This window comes from Lissotriton helveticus, chromosome 5_1 (assembly GCF_964261635.1).
Source record: "Lissotriton helveticus chromosome 5_1, aLisHel1.1, whole genome shotgun sequence".
In the NCBI taxonomy this organism is placed as follows: domain Eukaryota; kingdom Metazoa; phylum Chordata; class Amphibia; order Caudata; family Salamandridae; genus Lissotriton; species Lissotriton helveticus.
The window spans coordinates 1,331,380,497-1,331,398,051 of NC_136065.1; the positions used below are offsets into that span (position 1 = coordinate 1,331,380,497).

General features: G+C 43.7%; 1 protein-coding gene across 10 annotated transcripts in view; it reads right to left on the reverse strand.

The window, feature by feature from the left end:
* NAV1 (neuron navigator 1) overlaps positions 1-17,555 on the reverse strand; it is a 678,674-nt gene that overhangs the window by 120,156 nt on the left and 540,963 nt on the right. For all 10 annotated transcript variants that reach the window (XM_078644181.1, XM_078644180.1, XM_078644179.1 and 7 more), the window contains one exon: positions 10,243-10,537. In XM_078644181.1, the coding sequence (XP_078500307.1) occupies positions 10,243-10,537 (295 nt within the window). The remainder of the gene's footprint in view (positions 1-10,242; positions 10,538-17,555) is intronic.

The following is a 17,555-nucleotide window of genomic DNA, read 5'->3' on the forward strand; positions in this document are numbered from 1 at the left end:
CAGTGATTTAAGCGGTCAGGTACTAGCGTTGCTCAGCAGTGGTTCAATAATTTCATGGGAGAGTACCAGCGCTTCTCAGTAGGAAGCAGGACTCTGTTGGCGAATACCCGCCTGTCTGCATTTCTATTTCAGGCACCAACTTGGTGTTATACATGTTTTAGGTATGATGAACATTCTTTGCCGGCTGAGGTCGTCTTTGGGGATTCACCTCTATGTTGTTTATGAACATAGGTTTTAAATTGTCTAACAAGTACTGGACAATGCCAGTTTCACCACACTGGGTTTAAATTTAGGATATGACGGTGCACTGATGCGCAGAAGGACTGACATATTTAACATGGTAGACAATTCTTATGATGCAAATGTTAAAGTTCTGAGGGTCTTTGAACTGATCCGGAGGGTCCTATAACTAACCTGCTAATACAGTAGTTGAATATGGTAGTAGTTGAATGATTCATAGTTTTTCCGGATTTTTTTTTACCATGTAACCATCTGTTAGTGGATTCACAAATTCTGCATACTCCTGCTATCTAGGATTGGGCCCGCATGTTTGCATCTTGTTTTTCTTTCAAGAAGTCGGAGTCAAAAGACCTGTTGTGATTCCACCATTGGTCCACAATGCACCAGCATACTGGCTCAACATCAGATTGTTTTCCACTCAGTGGGAGAGTAGTGCAAGTCGAGTGCAGTGTAGAAGTCAGTGTGTGTGTGGTGCATATAAAGAAAATAAAAGGACACGGAAAATTTCTGCGATCATCACTTGCTTCCGGGGAAGATGGTGGTCATATAGACGCCACAGCATTACACGCTATGAATAGAAGGTTATAGAGTAAATAACATTTTTTATGTGTACATCTGTGGCTGTAGGTACACATCCTCTGCACAGACTGTAAAGCAGTCTCTCTCCAAAGCAGTAGCAAACAAGCAAATGATGTAGATGGTTTAAAAAGTGTTCTTAAGTCCTCTTAACCAACTAAAACCAGTTGACATGCAAGAACATCCACACAATCATGCTGGTTGAAGGTATGTGGTGTTCACCAAGAAGCAGGGTTGCAAATAACCATTGGAGTTATGCCACCCAAAAAGGCTATGGTGGTGCCATTTTTGCATTCAGAGTGGGCTCTAGGGGGGACATGGATTGTGCATTTTGCCTTATCAAAGCAAGTTTGGCTACACTTCACTATTCATCTCACAATGCCAGCTTTAAGGAGGGCATAAGTCCTGTGGGTTTTGAAGAAAGTCACAAAAAGTTGATGAAACTTGCTAAGTGGTTTTGTTATATCACTGTAACATAGGAGTGCCCCGTTAACAACCAAAGTGTGAAGGGCCCTTTCTGATACAGACTCTGAATGAGGGAAGAAAACTAGTAGCTCAATGGTCTAGTTCATATGGAAAGGTGAAACAACCTTGGGCAGGAATTTGGGATTGGTATGAAGAACTACTCTGTTTAGTGAGATCTAACAGCACAAGAACCATTCGTCCAGGCTCACAATGTATCTGAGGATAGAGTCTAGAAAAGTCACTGTAGGTCACATCAGTGCAGGTGTTGAAAAGGAGAGTCCATGAGTCGTGTGGGAACTACAGTGAGGTTCCACACTGGAGCAGGGGTGTCTTTGGGGGTATTACCCACTTCAGACCCTCCATGAAGGCCTTAGTGACTGACCTTTAGAAGAGATGAGTGATGTCTGCTTTGAAGGCATGCAAAACAACTACTGTTTAGAGTAATCATATTGAAGTCCAAGCAAGGCATGGCTTGCCTGGACTTCCGTGACGGAGGGAAGGGAATCTTCTGCAAAGACAGGGGGGTATATCTGAATATTTGCCACTTAGCCATGTAACAGACACGAGTAGTGTGGTTTTGTATTTTCCTCAGCATAACCATGCACTCTTCTAGAACACTGAGGAAGCCTAACTCTAGCAACTCAGATGTCAGAAGTTTAGCGGTTTGGGATGTTGGTGTGTGATCGGACCCAGACGCAGAGTAAGAAGGTCTGGCATGAGAGGGCGTTTCTTGTGGGAATCGGCTGATCTCTCTAGAGGCATTGAATACTGGCTTGTCTAGCCAAGGCTGATGCCACTAGGATGAGGTTCAAGAACACCTGCGTCATCTTCCTCACCATGTACAGGATGAGAAAGATAGTTGTTTTCCACTCCTGGCAAATGCTCTACCAACACATGAACATTGTTGCGGGTTGCCCAGTGCCACATCTCCTGAGCTAGAGCAGAGAGCTGGGGGAGTGGGTGCCCTCTGCTTCTGGATGCAGAACATGGATGTCAAGTTTTCCATCTTTATTAATACTATTTTCCCTGCACAAGTATTGATAGTCATGTATGGCGATTCTGCACAGACGTGCTATTGCTACTGCTAGGCACTTTGTAAACACCTTAGGAACAGCAGTGACTCCAAAAGGTAGCACTTTGTACTGCTAGTGTCGTTCACCGACCATTAACCAAAGGTACTAGGTATGTGCTGGGTGAATCGGAATGTAAAAGAATGTGTCTTTCAGCTCTAGCTCGTCTTTGATCTGCCTTGATGTGGGAGTGAAATGATGACCTATGAAGTGACCATGTGAAAGTTCAGGAACGACACCTCTGCGCTGCATTGGTGTGCAGGTAATAGGTCTATTGTGCCACTTTGTAAAAGTCCCTGCACCTATTACTCAATACGTTGATGGTGGTCTGAACTCATTACATAGCAGCAGTTGGAATGTTGGAGTGTGTGTGGAATTTGAGGCAGTACCCCACCTGCACAATGGAGAAGACTCGTTGGTCTGAGGGGGATTTCTTGCTGAGTTAGGAAGTGCCTCAGTTTTCCCCGAAAGGTGTGATGTGTTCAGGGGGGAGGGAGAGGGAGTCACTATTATGCAGTGAAGGCGCCCATTGCGGAGCCACCTCTGCCCTTCCCACTTTCATTTCCACTATAGGCCCCTCTTTGAAAGGTATTAGGTTGCTCGAAGTCCTGAAAGGATTGTTGGTGCTATTGGTAGGGGGGGGGCGTCTGACCTGAGCACACCGGTTTTACGCAACCCATCTTTTGCTGCCTGCAGAAAGCAGATCTGGAACTGGGGCAGTGCTTAATTTGAGCAGGTGGTTTCCACTACTAGTCACCGACACTTTTTTTTTTACACCAGCACGGACAGTCTGCCACATGATGGCACTGTTTTTTCTAATTCAAAGATCAGCAGAACAGTTGTTTATTAACCCCTCAGCTGCGCCGCCGATTTTGCGGAAGTGCGGCACTTCCGCAAAATGGGCGGGGCCGCGTCGGCCATTGGCCGACGGCAGCACCAGCGAGGTAGTGCAGCCGTCGGACAATGGCCGACGACAGCAGGGAAGGGGTTAATTCTGCATACATTCGAAATCTGTAATACCTGCTGAGCAAGCCATTCTTCTCACTTCTGGGGCCTGTAATAGTCTGAATGGTCACACTTGTAGGTGTGTGATGGTTAGTATTTGTATTGGTATTGTCATTTGACAGTGCAGGCAGGAGCAACCAGTGGTGCAAGCTGCAATGGCATCCTGAAGAGGGACCTGGCATTTATTTATTTATTTGACAAATTAAGCGCTGTGCTGGGGGACTCATAGACTTGGCAATACAAGTGTGCTTTTTTATTTTTTGTCAAACATCAACCATAACCAGGCATATCTGCAAAGGAGAATGCAGTTATGAATACCCCTAGAGGCTGTTCCAACTGTGTCGAGGGTGTAGCTAATGTTGGCATTGCTGAAGGTTTCCCCTCAGCAACCAAGTACTGTCCTCATTTACAATGAGACTCTGGTAGGTGTTTCACCAGCTCCTTCATGTCCTCCCAGTAGTACTGGTCATACCTGGAGAGGAGGCCCACAGCGTTCGTTATGCACCAATGCATGGCAGCTCCAAGCACTACATGCTTTCCAGTAGCATCAATCTAAGTTTACTCCTCATCAGGTGGAGGGGAGTCTGCTGTGGCTAGCAAGGAAACCCTTTTATGGGCAGAGTGTACTAGGGAGTCGGGACAACCTGTCCATAATTATAAGACAGATCATTGGGAGCAGGCTTATATATTCTTCCATACTCAAGATGTGACCACTCTGGCATTAACCGGATTTATACATTTGTTAGCACTGACTGATCTGTTCATTCCTTCGGCATAGGGAGGTTATACGCCACATACTCCATCTTGGAGAGGGTCTCAATTAGGAAGTCATCCTCATCCTGTACTGTATGTAGATGCTGATGCAAAGCCCTCTGTATCATCGCATTGTATGGAAAAGTATCATCAGAAAGACTTCTTGGCAGGGTAGGGCTAGGGGTCGTCTTGGGGGTCTATCCCATAATCCTCCCAGGGATCATCTCTCTCCTGGGGTCTGAAGGGCTTGTTATCAAAGTTTTGAGGGTAGTAAGTACAGTCAGGCTGTATGCAAGGTTCTTGTGGGTAAGATGGAGGAGAGTATGGAAACAGTGGTGGTGGCAGAGGTGCAGATGGCAATGGTTGGAGCAGAAATGGGCTAGTTGGACATGTCTGGAAGGGTTGAATCATGGTTCCTCTTTGAAGGTCAGCTGGCATTTTTGGGAATGTGGATCAGTTCTGGAGCAGGAAGTCTGGTTAGAATTTTGCACATTTCTGGGTGGAAGAAAATCTGCTTTTGCTTTGCATCAAGGACCTCAGATAGAATTTTGAAGATAGACCCCTCTGTGGTGTCCGACTTTGAGGTGTGCTTCAGAATCTGCTCCGACGCTGGCTTCAGAGAAGTTTTTGACATTAATTTCAGCTGAGTGCGACTTTTCAGAACCTCGGGCCGAGGTGGCACTAAAGCACAGTAGGGTTTGATCCTCTTTGAAGGGGTCTACACAGCTTAGCCTTTAAGTTTGGGGAATCCCAGCTGGAGGTGTGGAACCTGAAGGTTTGTACCTTTTCCTTCTCGACTGAGGACTTGATGCCCAACTCCCTGGTGAGCGGTGCTTTGCTTTCTTTGATGTGTGTTTCTGGGCAGGAAAATGACCTTTGGGCATGCTTGAGTTATCTAGCGTCTATTTGGTCCCAAGGTTGGTGAAGGTTGCGCTGATGGCACGAAGAAACTGGACATCGGAGATGATGGCCTATGAATTTCTCCTGATTGACCTGCAGGAAATCCAGAGGACCTGGCTTCCTCTTCCTCAACACCTGGCATACCTTTAGCTCCAGAATGTTGGGAATCCCTGAAGAGGCCTGCCTGAATTCTTCTGATGTGCCCACCTCCTCTTCCTCCAGTAGCTTAAGGTTTTCTGGCAGCGTACGGTGAAGCAGACACGCAACCTGGAATGGAGGAGAGGTTGCAACTCTTGTGATTGTCGTTTCACAGTTAATTGGTGTCACACCTATGGCAGAACTGGAAGGGTGTATGTTCCAGATCCTTGCCTAGGTGCAATTTCCATGAAGCGTCAGCAAGGACTCGAGACTTGCTCAGAATAGCTGCTCACGGCTGTTGTGCATCGCTTGTCTAATCCGAAGTGTCGGTGTTGTGGGAAGATAGATTCGTCAGGTAGCATTGTTTTTATTTCAGTCAAAAGACGAACTGCTGGAACTGAGAAAAAAAGAACTGGTATGCTAACACTGAGAAACTGGAGCAGCGTTCTTGAACGTCCAAGCCCAATGGTAGAAGAATACAATCTGAGGAGGAGCCAGTGTGTTGGTGCACCACTGACCAAAGGTGGGTTACAATGGGTCTTTTGACTTCGTTTACGTAGAAAAACAAGCTGAAAACATGCAGGCTCAACACAAGATTGCAGGAGTATACAAAGCTTGTGTATCTACTGCCACACATGCTACCAACATACATAGGTTGTTGCATTTTTGCTGCAAACTTTTAAATCATTGCCAGGATAACCTCGCAAGTAATAGTGCACTTTTTAAACACACAAAACCATAGGATTAGATGGTGTTTTCCATGCAGAGCTGAAAAATGAAAAAACGGGATTTTACTATTCCATCCATACAAAGAGCCATAGAGCCCATGGAACCATTTCTGCACCACTAATGGATGAACTCTAGCTTCTTGGGCAGGAAGAACAGCTCAGTTTTTGAAGGTGGCAGGCACAGCGAACAGGTATACTTTGTCAGTGGGTGGCAGAGGGGACATGAGGTATACGCTGCTTACTGTTTCATCAAATCATTCATATTGGACCTCTGGTAGGTGCGTCAGCAACTGCTCCATCTCTCCTCGGTGGCAACCCTCGTACCTGGAGAGGAGGCCCGCCAAGTTCACAGTGTGCCAATCTGTGGCTGCCTTAAGCACCACATACCACAGGGATATTATTTGAGCACCCCAGTCCTCCCTAGAAATCAGGAATACAGACTATTTGCAGGAGTATGAGCAAGATGGCTCAGGTCCACGTAGTAAGACACGTTTGAAGCGGTTTCATCGCAGTGTACGCCAGGGAGACCCATTGGTGGGAATCTGCTCGGTCCTGACTGGTTAGCCATCCTTTATGCTTATTCTGAATTACTATTATAATGGAAATTAAGCATCGAGAATATTCCAAGAAGCCATTGAGGTCCACCCAAAACTGAACTGCCTTCCAGGAAAAATGGAGAATAGATAAATGCAATGTCTTTCACAATAGGCTTCCCAGAGAAAACAATTTTGCCTGCACTAACTTAACTCACGGCATAGGAGCAAGGAAGCCATCTGCTGTAGTCCCAATGGTCTGCCGTGGCCATTCTTGTGGATATCTCTCCTTTCTCTAGAGAGAGTTTTGCTCTGACAGAGGACATAGCCAGGCCTCCACGCAGTGCAGATATTGTTGCCTCCTCATTTTTGTCGGTCCAAACACAAAAAACTGTCATTAGGGGAAGGGTGGGAGCACATATGCTGCTGGTATGAGTCACAACCGAGCTCGCAATTTGAGGAACTTTAAAACCACAGGGGAACAGCTACAACTCAGAGTGAAAACCGAGAGAACCAGAAAGACCCACGCCACCTGTCCCATACAGCCAATTCTAGTTTTCACATGACAAATTATGCTATGATTGTAAAAGAACACGTGACAAAACGTCTGTGTCACTAAAATCATAGAGAGAAAATGGAAAAATAATAGATAAAATCCAGAATCATAATTGCAAAAGTTTGTAATATGGTGGTCTGCATCAAATTCTCTCCGGTCAATCAGCATTCCGAAATCATTTTTTTTTAAAGTTATTATTCTGGTTCCATGAAATAATAAATGAATCAGGCTTTTATAATGTAATGCTTTGATACGATATGATACATTGTAGTAATATTGCTCATTTCGGTCATTGCTAAGGCCTCTTTTTACAAAAGATTGTCCTGTTGTGAACTACTCCGATGACATTTTCAGCTGCTCCTGATGTGATTTTAAATCGTTCTCTAATTATAATGGACATCAGGAAATGTGAGACTCCCTTGCAGGTTGGTGCCTCTGAAAGATTAGTAGGCTACAGCAGAGACAGCCATATGGCAGGTAATCTTGACATAAGGCCCCAGGCAGACACCAGGGAATCTTTCCACTGCCGCGTGGCTATCACTGCTTTGCACAAGACAAAATCTCAGGGAGACACTTGGCCCTGTGTTATAAGAGCAGCTTTCTCCAGTAGTAGTTTTGTACAGAATAGAACCTGTAGGCCCAGTTTTCGTGCCATTATAAAATGAAATTACAAATCTTATCGTGCAACGTGTTCATTTTTATAAAGCTAGAACTGGAGGAAGGCACCACTAATGGTCTAGTACCCACGAGCAGCTATGAACGTCTGAAATCCCAATAAACGTCGGCTCTTAACAACATCGCTTTGACAGGCTCCATTATTACTAGTTGACTGTTCTTTACTGTTAATTAGCCTCACTCAATGTCTTGATTGTTGGGTGAAAGGAAAAGGGGAGGAGGTGGAAACCATCAACACATGTAATTCGGCATCTGCCTCCACTTAACCCAGTTTATAGGTTTAACCCTCAGAGAACTCTTTGTTACCATTTTTTGTATAATTTGTCTAAGAGAATGAATCGGTGTGGGTAGATATTCCTAATGAGTAAAGAGTAGACTAGCCCAGTGACAGGAAGGACTGCAGCGCTAGATTTCAGAAAAACACATTTCTACATCTCCACAAGTAATAACCTAAAGGCATTTTCTTTTAAAACCGCCATCAACGTGCAAATCCAGTGTGTTGTTACTCACTGAGGGGCAAATCCTGCCTATTCCCATCATTCTAATTTTGTGAAACAAAAATGTGCATTTAAAAAAGAAAATGTTACTTAGCAGGCCACCATAATGTAACTGCTGCCAACTTCTAAAAACTAGTGGCTGACGAGTTTAGAAAATGTAATTCACAGGTCTTCATTTTTTTTTAATGTTGTCACTTTGTTGCAACGTCTCCAGCAGCAGCAGTGCAATGGGATTCCTGTCCAGGGGATCACACACAGAATGCACATCACATGCAATGGCTCTCTTGTAGCAATCCAGTGACTTCCAGCACCACGTTTCTAGTCATTCCACTGCGCTCGATAATATTAGTAAGTTCTTTTCTCAGTAAAGCTTCAGCCCACACCAGAGCTTTAAATGGGCCGGTACTGTCCGGTACAGAGTACCGGCACTTTTTTATTTTGAGAGAGAGAGAGTACCGGCACTTTTCAAGAGAAATGCTATACCTTTAATTGGAGAGTACTGGCACTTCTCAGAAACAAGCAGATATTCTGGTACAAAGGACCTGCACTTCTATAATTCCATTTCAAGCACTGGCCCACACAGTCTACCCTCTCCCTTAATTCGGCCTCAAATGAACCCAAAAAGAGGTCCCACATTCAACTAAGTCAGAGGGCCAGGAGTCACAATGTTACTCTTTCCTGTTTTCTCTTAGAGTTGGAGACCTCCTAGAATCTGGCAACAGTTGTCAGCCTTTGTGTTTTTACGCCTTGTATTCCATCTTGCCCCGTCCTTTGCTCACCAATTGTCCCTCCGCAGAACGGGGAGGCTGGACAAATGGAATTAGTTCACGAGCAAATTCACTTAAATTAACCTAGTAATATGAACAAGCTAAAATACAGATTGCGAGGTCACTATCCCAAATGCACAGGAACTGAACTGAGTTGATACTTTTTGGTGTTGGTATAGATTAAAGATGTGTCCTGTTAATTAAACTGATACATGTAAATCAAGAATGACAGGCAAAATACACTTTTTTGGTAAAGCAAAAGGCATGCATTATATGACACCAAATGACTACATAGGAGTTAGAACGTCAGATAGACAAGATCTTCTGTTCGGTCATGTTTCACTAGGTTCTCAATTTTTGTTTGTAGGTCGATTCTTCCTTCTTATGCACTTTCTCTTTATTTTCCCAGTCTTTATCTGGGTTCCGTTTCAGGTTTCACTTCTCAGTTTTATAACAAATCCACTCATTTTTATATATAACTAAATACTTTCATGTTCAACTTGTTTACGACTACTTACATTTCTTTACAATCACGTCCAGTATTATTCTTTGAATTGTTACTGAATAGGCTTCAATCATGAAAACATTAGTTGGAGAAAAAAAAAATCATGCATTTTGCATTTCTTGGAATAACAAAAACTGGAACTATGATAGAAATTGTGATTCAATCATTTTTAAACCGCAATGATTCACAATGTACTATAATTTAGTGAATTCAAAGATTTAAGACCAGACATCCCCTGTCTTGTTGGAGTAGATCCTGCATGGAGTTTGCACAGGAAACTACGTATAAGACCCTGCCTTTTTTACTATACTTATCAATTGCCGATACAAATGTCTTAAACCACTTGAGCGAGTCTACTAAGGGCTCAATAGTTTACCGGAGTAGGTTCAGAAGTGCAACATTTTCTGGGCCGGACAGGGCATCAGGAGTTTCCCTGCGAGACTGGAAGGGTGGTGGCCTGCTTTGCAGAGGTTAAGGCCGGTTTTGTTACTGGCGGCCTGTTTTAAAGTGATGCAGCAATATCGACACCTAGTAACAAAAGCAACAAGCAAGTGTTTCCAGCCTCTGGGGTCAGCTAGTGCTTCCCCGAGGCTGGTCAGAGAAAATTGCCAAGGCTGCTTTGGGTTTCCAGTCCAGCCCTGAACTTTCCTCATCCAAGTTCCCAGTGTTTTATTCAGAGGCTTTTCCCCAAAAACAGGTGAGAAGGGGATTTAATCAGTCGTCCCTTCTGGGTTCAGTGGTGAGTTAGAGGCGACTGATCTACCCTGTCAAGTAAATACATATGGAGTCCAGCATCTCATTTCCGAAGCGGTCACAGATACTAGGGTTCCTTACCTGCCACCTTCAGGGTACTCTGAACATTGTGGGTGATGGGTGACGTGACGGCCACTGGTGGGTTCTTGCCCTTCTTTAGGGAACCAGGTTGACCGAGGGTCACAGGCTTCTTGAGCTCCCCCTTGGCAGGCTCGTCACCATAGCTCTCAGTGCGCTCCCTTCTCCAGCGGGAGCTGTGCTCCATCTTCAGGCTGCCACTGTCGTACTCCAGCTTTTTAGGTGTCTTGTCGTCGGTCTCGCTGTACCAGGTAAGCCCACTTTCCACCAGCGACCGTTTCTCAGCATCTGTGCGCAGCTGGCAAGGACAAGAAGAATGAAACATTTCTTATTTTTTATGTTCCCAATACTGAAAGATTCACCTGCCCAATCCCTTAGTGTAGTTTCATCAGCGTTTTATGTTGGGGGAAGAGTATTTTCTTTAGATTTTGATGTCCCGAGTGTAATAGTTTGATCACATTCTTCCCATCCCTTATTGTATTATGCACCATTTACATCGGTGAGAAAAAGTACACCTGTGTCTCTGTAATCCCTCAATGTCATAGCTCTAGTGGCCGCTAAGTGATACTACCGACTTTTTATTATGGGGCAAAAGGCATCTTCAGAGTTCTCATTGTCCACCGGGGGGGCTACTTTCGGCAATGCTATATTTTAACAAGACTTAGGGCTCCTGCTGCACGTGCCCATGTCTGGTTCCTGGGTGGATATGTTGCCAATAAATACTCTGAAGTATGATAATAGTGGTTCACTATGGAAGTGTTTTAGAAAAACAGTAGTAAATATGGCGGATGTAGGATTCTTCGACAAATGCACAAATGATCACATTCATGGATGAATCAGACATCCACTATAATTACTACCGTTTTGTATTGGCATTTCCTGGGAAAAACTACTCCATTACAGGGTGCATGATCAAACTAATGGGTATCCGCCACTCATCTCGTACAGGTGATAACACTTATCTGCCATGTTATGTCACTTTTATGGCACATGGCGGACTTTTAAACCACATGAACTCTTGTTCTTAGCCATAACATGGCACAATCTGGCAATGGTGGTCAGTACTTCTTAGGTGTTTGAAGGCACTTCTGAGCCAAATAAGCACTCACTCGCCTACCTATCTCACTGGTCACCCCAATAGCGCTTAGCGAATTGAAAAGATGTAATATTCTACACATGCTTTCAAGGAAGTTACCATGTGTGATTTTATTACTGATGTTATTACAGATGCAGTGGTGCTGGATCCATTTTCAGACTGGTGGAGCCGTCATCAATGTTACATCATTTAAGTCATAGGGATTCTAAAACAGATGTATGACGTTACAACGCATACTTTTACAACGCATGCCTTTACAACGCGGTTTTTACAACGAAAACCTTTACAACGCATAGCGCTTTGTGGTGCTGGATAGTGAATAGTTTAATTTACTATTCCAACTCCAGTCCCCGTGGACACTAGGGAAGTTGTTGGATAGTAAATTAAACTTATTCCCTATCCTAGAGCGCCCCCCAGCGCAATGCGTTGTAATGGTTTGCATTGTAAAAGTTGCGTCGTAAAGGCACTGCGTGGTAAAAGTTGCGTTGTAAAGGATGTTTCCCTTCTAAAACATCCAAGCATGACACAAAGAACAAGCGTCACAAATAAACCATGCCAATTTATCAGCAGAGTCATAAGGGTGTAGTATGTGGCTGGTGTTGCATTTAGGAGTACACTTCACACACATATATTATTAAAGAATGGTGTGGTGGCACACTATTATTCAGAGATAGCACATTTTACATTTAAATTACCACACTATTTGCACAGACATACCGATTTTACTAATAGATATATTTAGTGCATAAACAATATTGTGTGGAAATGTTGTTTAATCGAATATTTGTTATTGGCGCATCACCAAGTAAAGTATCTTGATAAGTTTTGTTCCTAATGCAATCTTTGCTTGATTCACACCTCAGAATTAGTAAAAAGGTGTTTTATTTATGCGTTGCTAACTGTTTATTTATTTTGAAAGGTCAGTATAGTTCATTGATAGTTATTCACATTTGTTTGTGTGTTGAAAGAAAACAGCATCCTACAAGCTTTCCTTTCACGCCAGCAAGATTGTCACATAATTCACTATACAATATTCTCACATTTTGCAGTAAGAGTAAGGAAAGTAAACACTGGTCTCCATGTTTAAGAATCAGCAGCAATTTGTCAGAAGACTAGACTGATATTTGACCTCTGTCTTTGAACACACAGCAAAAATGGCAGAGACAAAATGTAAAGTCATTCTTAATGCTTGTTCAAATTTGGAAATTCAGCATGTGTTTGGGAGGTGCTGCAGCCTGTACCCCTACTTCCATTGCCTAAGGTCTTGAACTATGCCTAGTTACAGGTCTACCAGCCTTTAAAATATTTTTAGTATTAGGAAAGGGGGAGGCAATTCCAGGAGAGGGGTCACAGCCTTACCAGCCATGATGGTGGTGGGGCCAAAGAGCGGGGTGTGCTTGGAGCGTGGTACTCTTGCACTGAAAGCCCCTGATGGGTGTCCGTGTTCAGAACTTCGACTCTAGCTAGAAACCTCATCTGTGAAGGATTCTGCAACTCACTTTTTCTTCTCATGTGATATCGGCTTGTCACTGGGAGACCATGTGAAGAGAACTGATATTGTGCGACTCACAGAAACCTCAAATTATAGATGAGGTTCTGAGGAACGGAGGGAGGGTGTGTTGATTTGAGTCTTTTTTGGATGTTGAGAAAGAACATTCCTGCTCCACCTGAAGTTTTAGTTAGGGTTCGTCAGAGAATCTGTGGGCTAGAAGGAGGCGGTGTGCTTGCTGCAATAATGGAACTCGCACTGCACGTGCATAGCCATATACTCAAGTGGCAGTGACGCAAGCTCATGTTATCGGCCCACTCAGCTCTCATACCCAGTCTCTATAGTCTTGTCTGACTGACCAATTCACTCAACATGCTCAAAGTCTGTCAATCGAGAGGACTTCGTTTTCTAGCAGTGGTAGCAGTCCACCAGTGATCTGAAGTCTCCAGCACACCTCCTTTGCCATCCCTGCTTGTTCAAGTGAGCTTTCACCTTCTTACCCTCTGACGCCTATTTTAAGGTCGAGCCTGGCGTAAGCAGCGTGAAAGCGCTGCCACCAGCGAGCTGTATTGTTAGGGACTTGCCTTGGAAGTGGGACAGGAGATGGGCACGGGCAGAGCTTTCCAGCAATTTCAGCAGGTGTACGCGCATGTACAGCCACACGCTGTGCTCATCTCCTGTTCCGCTTCTGAGGCAAGTCAGCCTCCTGCAATCGCAAGCACACACTCGCGCACACATACAAACACACGTGAGCCTCCTGCAATCACGTGCGCGCACACACACATATATACACACACCCCCCCACTCTCCCCCTCACCGGGCTCTTGTAGCTGCGCTGGTGTTAAATCATCACCTGGCACACCCGGGGCTTCCTTCACTCATGGGAGCCCCGCACTTGCATCGGCAGCCTCAGCCGCCACTTTTGCTCCTCCTTACGTCTGCAGCCACCGCAGGGCTCTCCCTCAGGCATGGTAGCCCCGCGTCACCACCGCTCCTCTCGGCACGCACTCCGTGGGCGCGGGCTTTCCGCAGAAGGTCGAAGTCCCGCCCCAAGACAAGCTTGACGCTGTCGAACTTCTTGTTTTTGGGCCGGCGGCCTGCTCATTTCCAGTAGTTTCATGCGCACTCTTAGATCAAATGAGTTTGAGACCGGTCAAGAATTAGGAGGAATTTCCAGCAGTTTTGAGTCACAGCCCTTTGTTCTACCAAAGAACTCCTATAAAACAACTGCTCTTTACATGACTTCACAAACTTGTTTGTCCTTTGTGTTTTTTTTCGGGCAGGACATCGTCTGCCATACAAAGCACGGGATTTATGTTAAGAAAGATCTTGTTGTATTTCCCTCAGGTTGTTAGTTTGGCATTTGCTTATGGTTCCGGGGTGTTCAGGCAGTCCAGGACCAAACAAAGTCAGATTGGGGTAAGACTGCAAACCTGTTACGGGGTCATGCTATATTGAAACATCGAAACAGCAGCAGTTCTAATTTATCTAATAAAATGTATGTACTGTTTTTCACTTTTATTACAGATAACTGCCATTGCCTCTTGAATATCAGTAGTTTGTTCAGAGTACTTATTAACACCAATGGTAATTGTATATTTTAAATAGCGTTCGTTAACAATGTTTAGAGTCTAACCAGTGTTGCAAATAATTGCTAGGTAGTACGATTTCGCAGCTCAGTGGTGCACGTTTCGAATCGTCCGCCAAATTCTGAAAGGCAGAGTTGGCCCTGCAAATTGATTCTACTTGTTATTACTTGTTTATAAAACGCAAACAGACACCAGAAGAAGGAACTAAAACAAGAAGCACGAGATACACCATATGTGATTAACAAAAGAAATAGGTTTTGGCGTCACACGTAAAAGCTTAGTTTTTCCGATGTAAGACTTTTCAAGGTCATGGGAATCCCTGCTGGCAAAACAGAGGGTATAAAACTGTATTCAATTCTAAATTTGGAGCTAATGCATGGAATTGCAAGCCCCCGTAATGGGAGTAAATTAGTGGAGCTTACAACCCGTACAGATGGCTAAGTTTTGAAAAAGTAGAAGTCTGGACAAAAGATATCCCCAGGGCCCAAGAATAGACTATTACTTTAGCTAATGATGAAAGTGTCAGGGCAGGGAGAAGTGTTGAATGTTTGTACACCGGTATGACCAGAAAATATTTCCTAGGTGTCAGCAATATCAGAAAGCATGAAGATTGGACCACCCACAATATTAGGTGTAACGAGGGATAAGTCCGAATTGACAATTGCACTGATGACTCAGGCTTTCATTGGCAGGGGGTTGTTCTCCATCCCTGGGAGCCACAACATGCAATCCCAGAGCGAGGGGTTGTTTCCTAGGATAAGCCTTTCTTTTTGCTTGCATTCAGTTTAAGGAAATTAGTGTTCATCCCCTCCTTAATCTCCACCAGACTGTCCCTCCGATTATTTGAGTATTTCCTGCATATGGTAGTGCTGTATGTTCCGAAACATCTTATTAGCTTCAATAGGGGACCAACATAGACATGCCTGGGAACAGAAACAAGGCCTGACAATTCCGCTTGACCGACTGGGGGGTCCTAGTGTCAAGTACTGCTGCTGTTCTTGTTACAGAGGGGCAGTATTGCAGCACTACTGCAAAACTGGCCACCTGTAACAAAACCGCCTCTCACCCTGCCGGCCCACCATGAAAACGCCCAGTGCCCGCTATGGCCAGTCTAGCCCTGAACATAAATGTTGAAAAGTAGTGGTTACAACAATGACCCCCTGTGGAACTCACAGTTTATAGGTAGTTTATCTGAAAGTAGGTGGCCAAATATAACATCTGTGTACAATTGGCTAGGAATGATTTTAACCATGCAAGGTCAGTGCTGAATATGGCAGTTTCAGCCAGTCATGTGAATAAGATGCAATGGTTGATCATATCAAAGACGGCCGATAAGTCCAGCATGAACAGGGCAGACATGTAACATTCATCTTTTCTCTGACATTTCACTTACATGGTCATCAAAAGTGCAAATTCAGTTCCACTGCCAGAGCAAAATGCCCAGCTCAACTACTGCAGACTTTTCTAGAAATTTTGAGTTTTATGCAGCAGCAGTTTTATCTACAGAATTTTAATTTGACTGGGTAGTAGTGTGATATAGTTTCCAGAGTTGTTGGTATTAAGATTTTTTGTATTCAGAATAGGGTTCTCGGGCACTATTCCAGTTTGTAAGCATGCATGAAACAGTTTGGTAACTGGGATGCTGGTTGCTTAGGCTTAATGACTTAGCTTTGTTAATGAGTTCATGGTTGTCAGATGGCTATAGTAGCTCAAAGTCCTACCATGGGATTTCTTCCTCATTCTCTAGACTAAGATGCTGTGGAGAGCAGATACTGGTCGATTGGTCTTAATCGCATTCTAGATCTTTTGTTTTTAGTGCTAAAAAATGAAGCCAAAGTATTACTCGATTCCTACAATTAGGGGTTGATACTAGCAAGGTCTTCTGCCCAAGGACACACATATTAGAACTGTCCAATACCTTCTCACCACTAACACAACTTCACAGAACTTAATATCAAGACTGGATATTGTTAACTACGCACTCTTCTGAAGGCTCTGAAAGGTCGCATCATTAGCTCTCTAGCATTATATTAAATACATGTGTACAAAGCTTTGAGCTAACTGGTAATTATAAACAAAACAAGCATGTCCAATGCAATAGGTCTCGCATTTGCGAGAGTTTGAGCTATTGGCATTGTAAATGATAATGCCATTTATTTATATGTTGGTTTTCAAAATAGATGAAAAAGGCATGGTCATTAACAATGCCAGTAGCTTAAACTTTCGCAAATGCGAGACCTTTGCATTGCAAATGCTTGTTGTAACACTAGTGAGTGTCTGCCTACCTTGACCTTGTGCACCACGTGCAGTATCACTGACCTGCCGCACCTCACAAAGTCACACAAAGAGGGACAGCACTCAGCGGTCTCAAACACACAACTGTTAGAGATCAGCCCATTACCACCAATTACTTAAAATAACCTTATCCTTGACACATGAGCTTGTGGAAAAAGGATGATATTAGGTCACACTCCTAAATGTTGGCCAGTTTTCTTGCTGCACAGATGGTCTTTACGAGTGTAAGTGTGCTTTGTAACTGGATTCTATCAATGTTGACAGATAACAACAACAAAATCTGAAAACATGGCAGCATGAGATCAAAATACATACCTAGGCTTTGCATGTTTTGGATATTTACTTATGTTTTATATGTTACAGGCCTGTATGGAATTTAAAGTGGTTCATATATGGGGGGTGTACATATTTTTTGTGACAACAGAATCATTATTATAGGTCATTGAGGTATTCTATGTTTTTCGGCCATCAACAGTTTTTTTAGTAAGGGACGATTTTTCTGTTCATGATGGCGATAGAGAACTGTGGTGAGGAATATTTATCTACTACACATTGAAAGGAAAATTAAAGCATTCTAATTATATTGAAAACATATGGGTGGAAATGGCTTCAGCGTAGATGTAATGGGCAAGGCCATATGAGGCATGTGTTTAAAAATGTAACTCCTTCTCTTCAGTTGCGCTTATACCCACACTATAGTGCACAACAATAAGCTGATGTACTGTTTCCGAGAGCAATTTGTGATGCTAAAATATTAGGGATTGGAGTAACAGATATGTCAAGTACCCACCTCTAAAAGGGATCTGCAGAACTGAATCCTAGTAAGCATTTTGTTAAATCAGCTCTT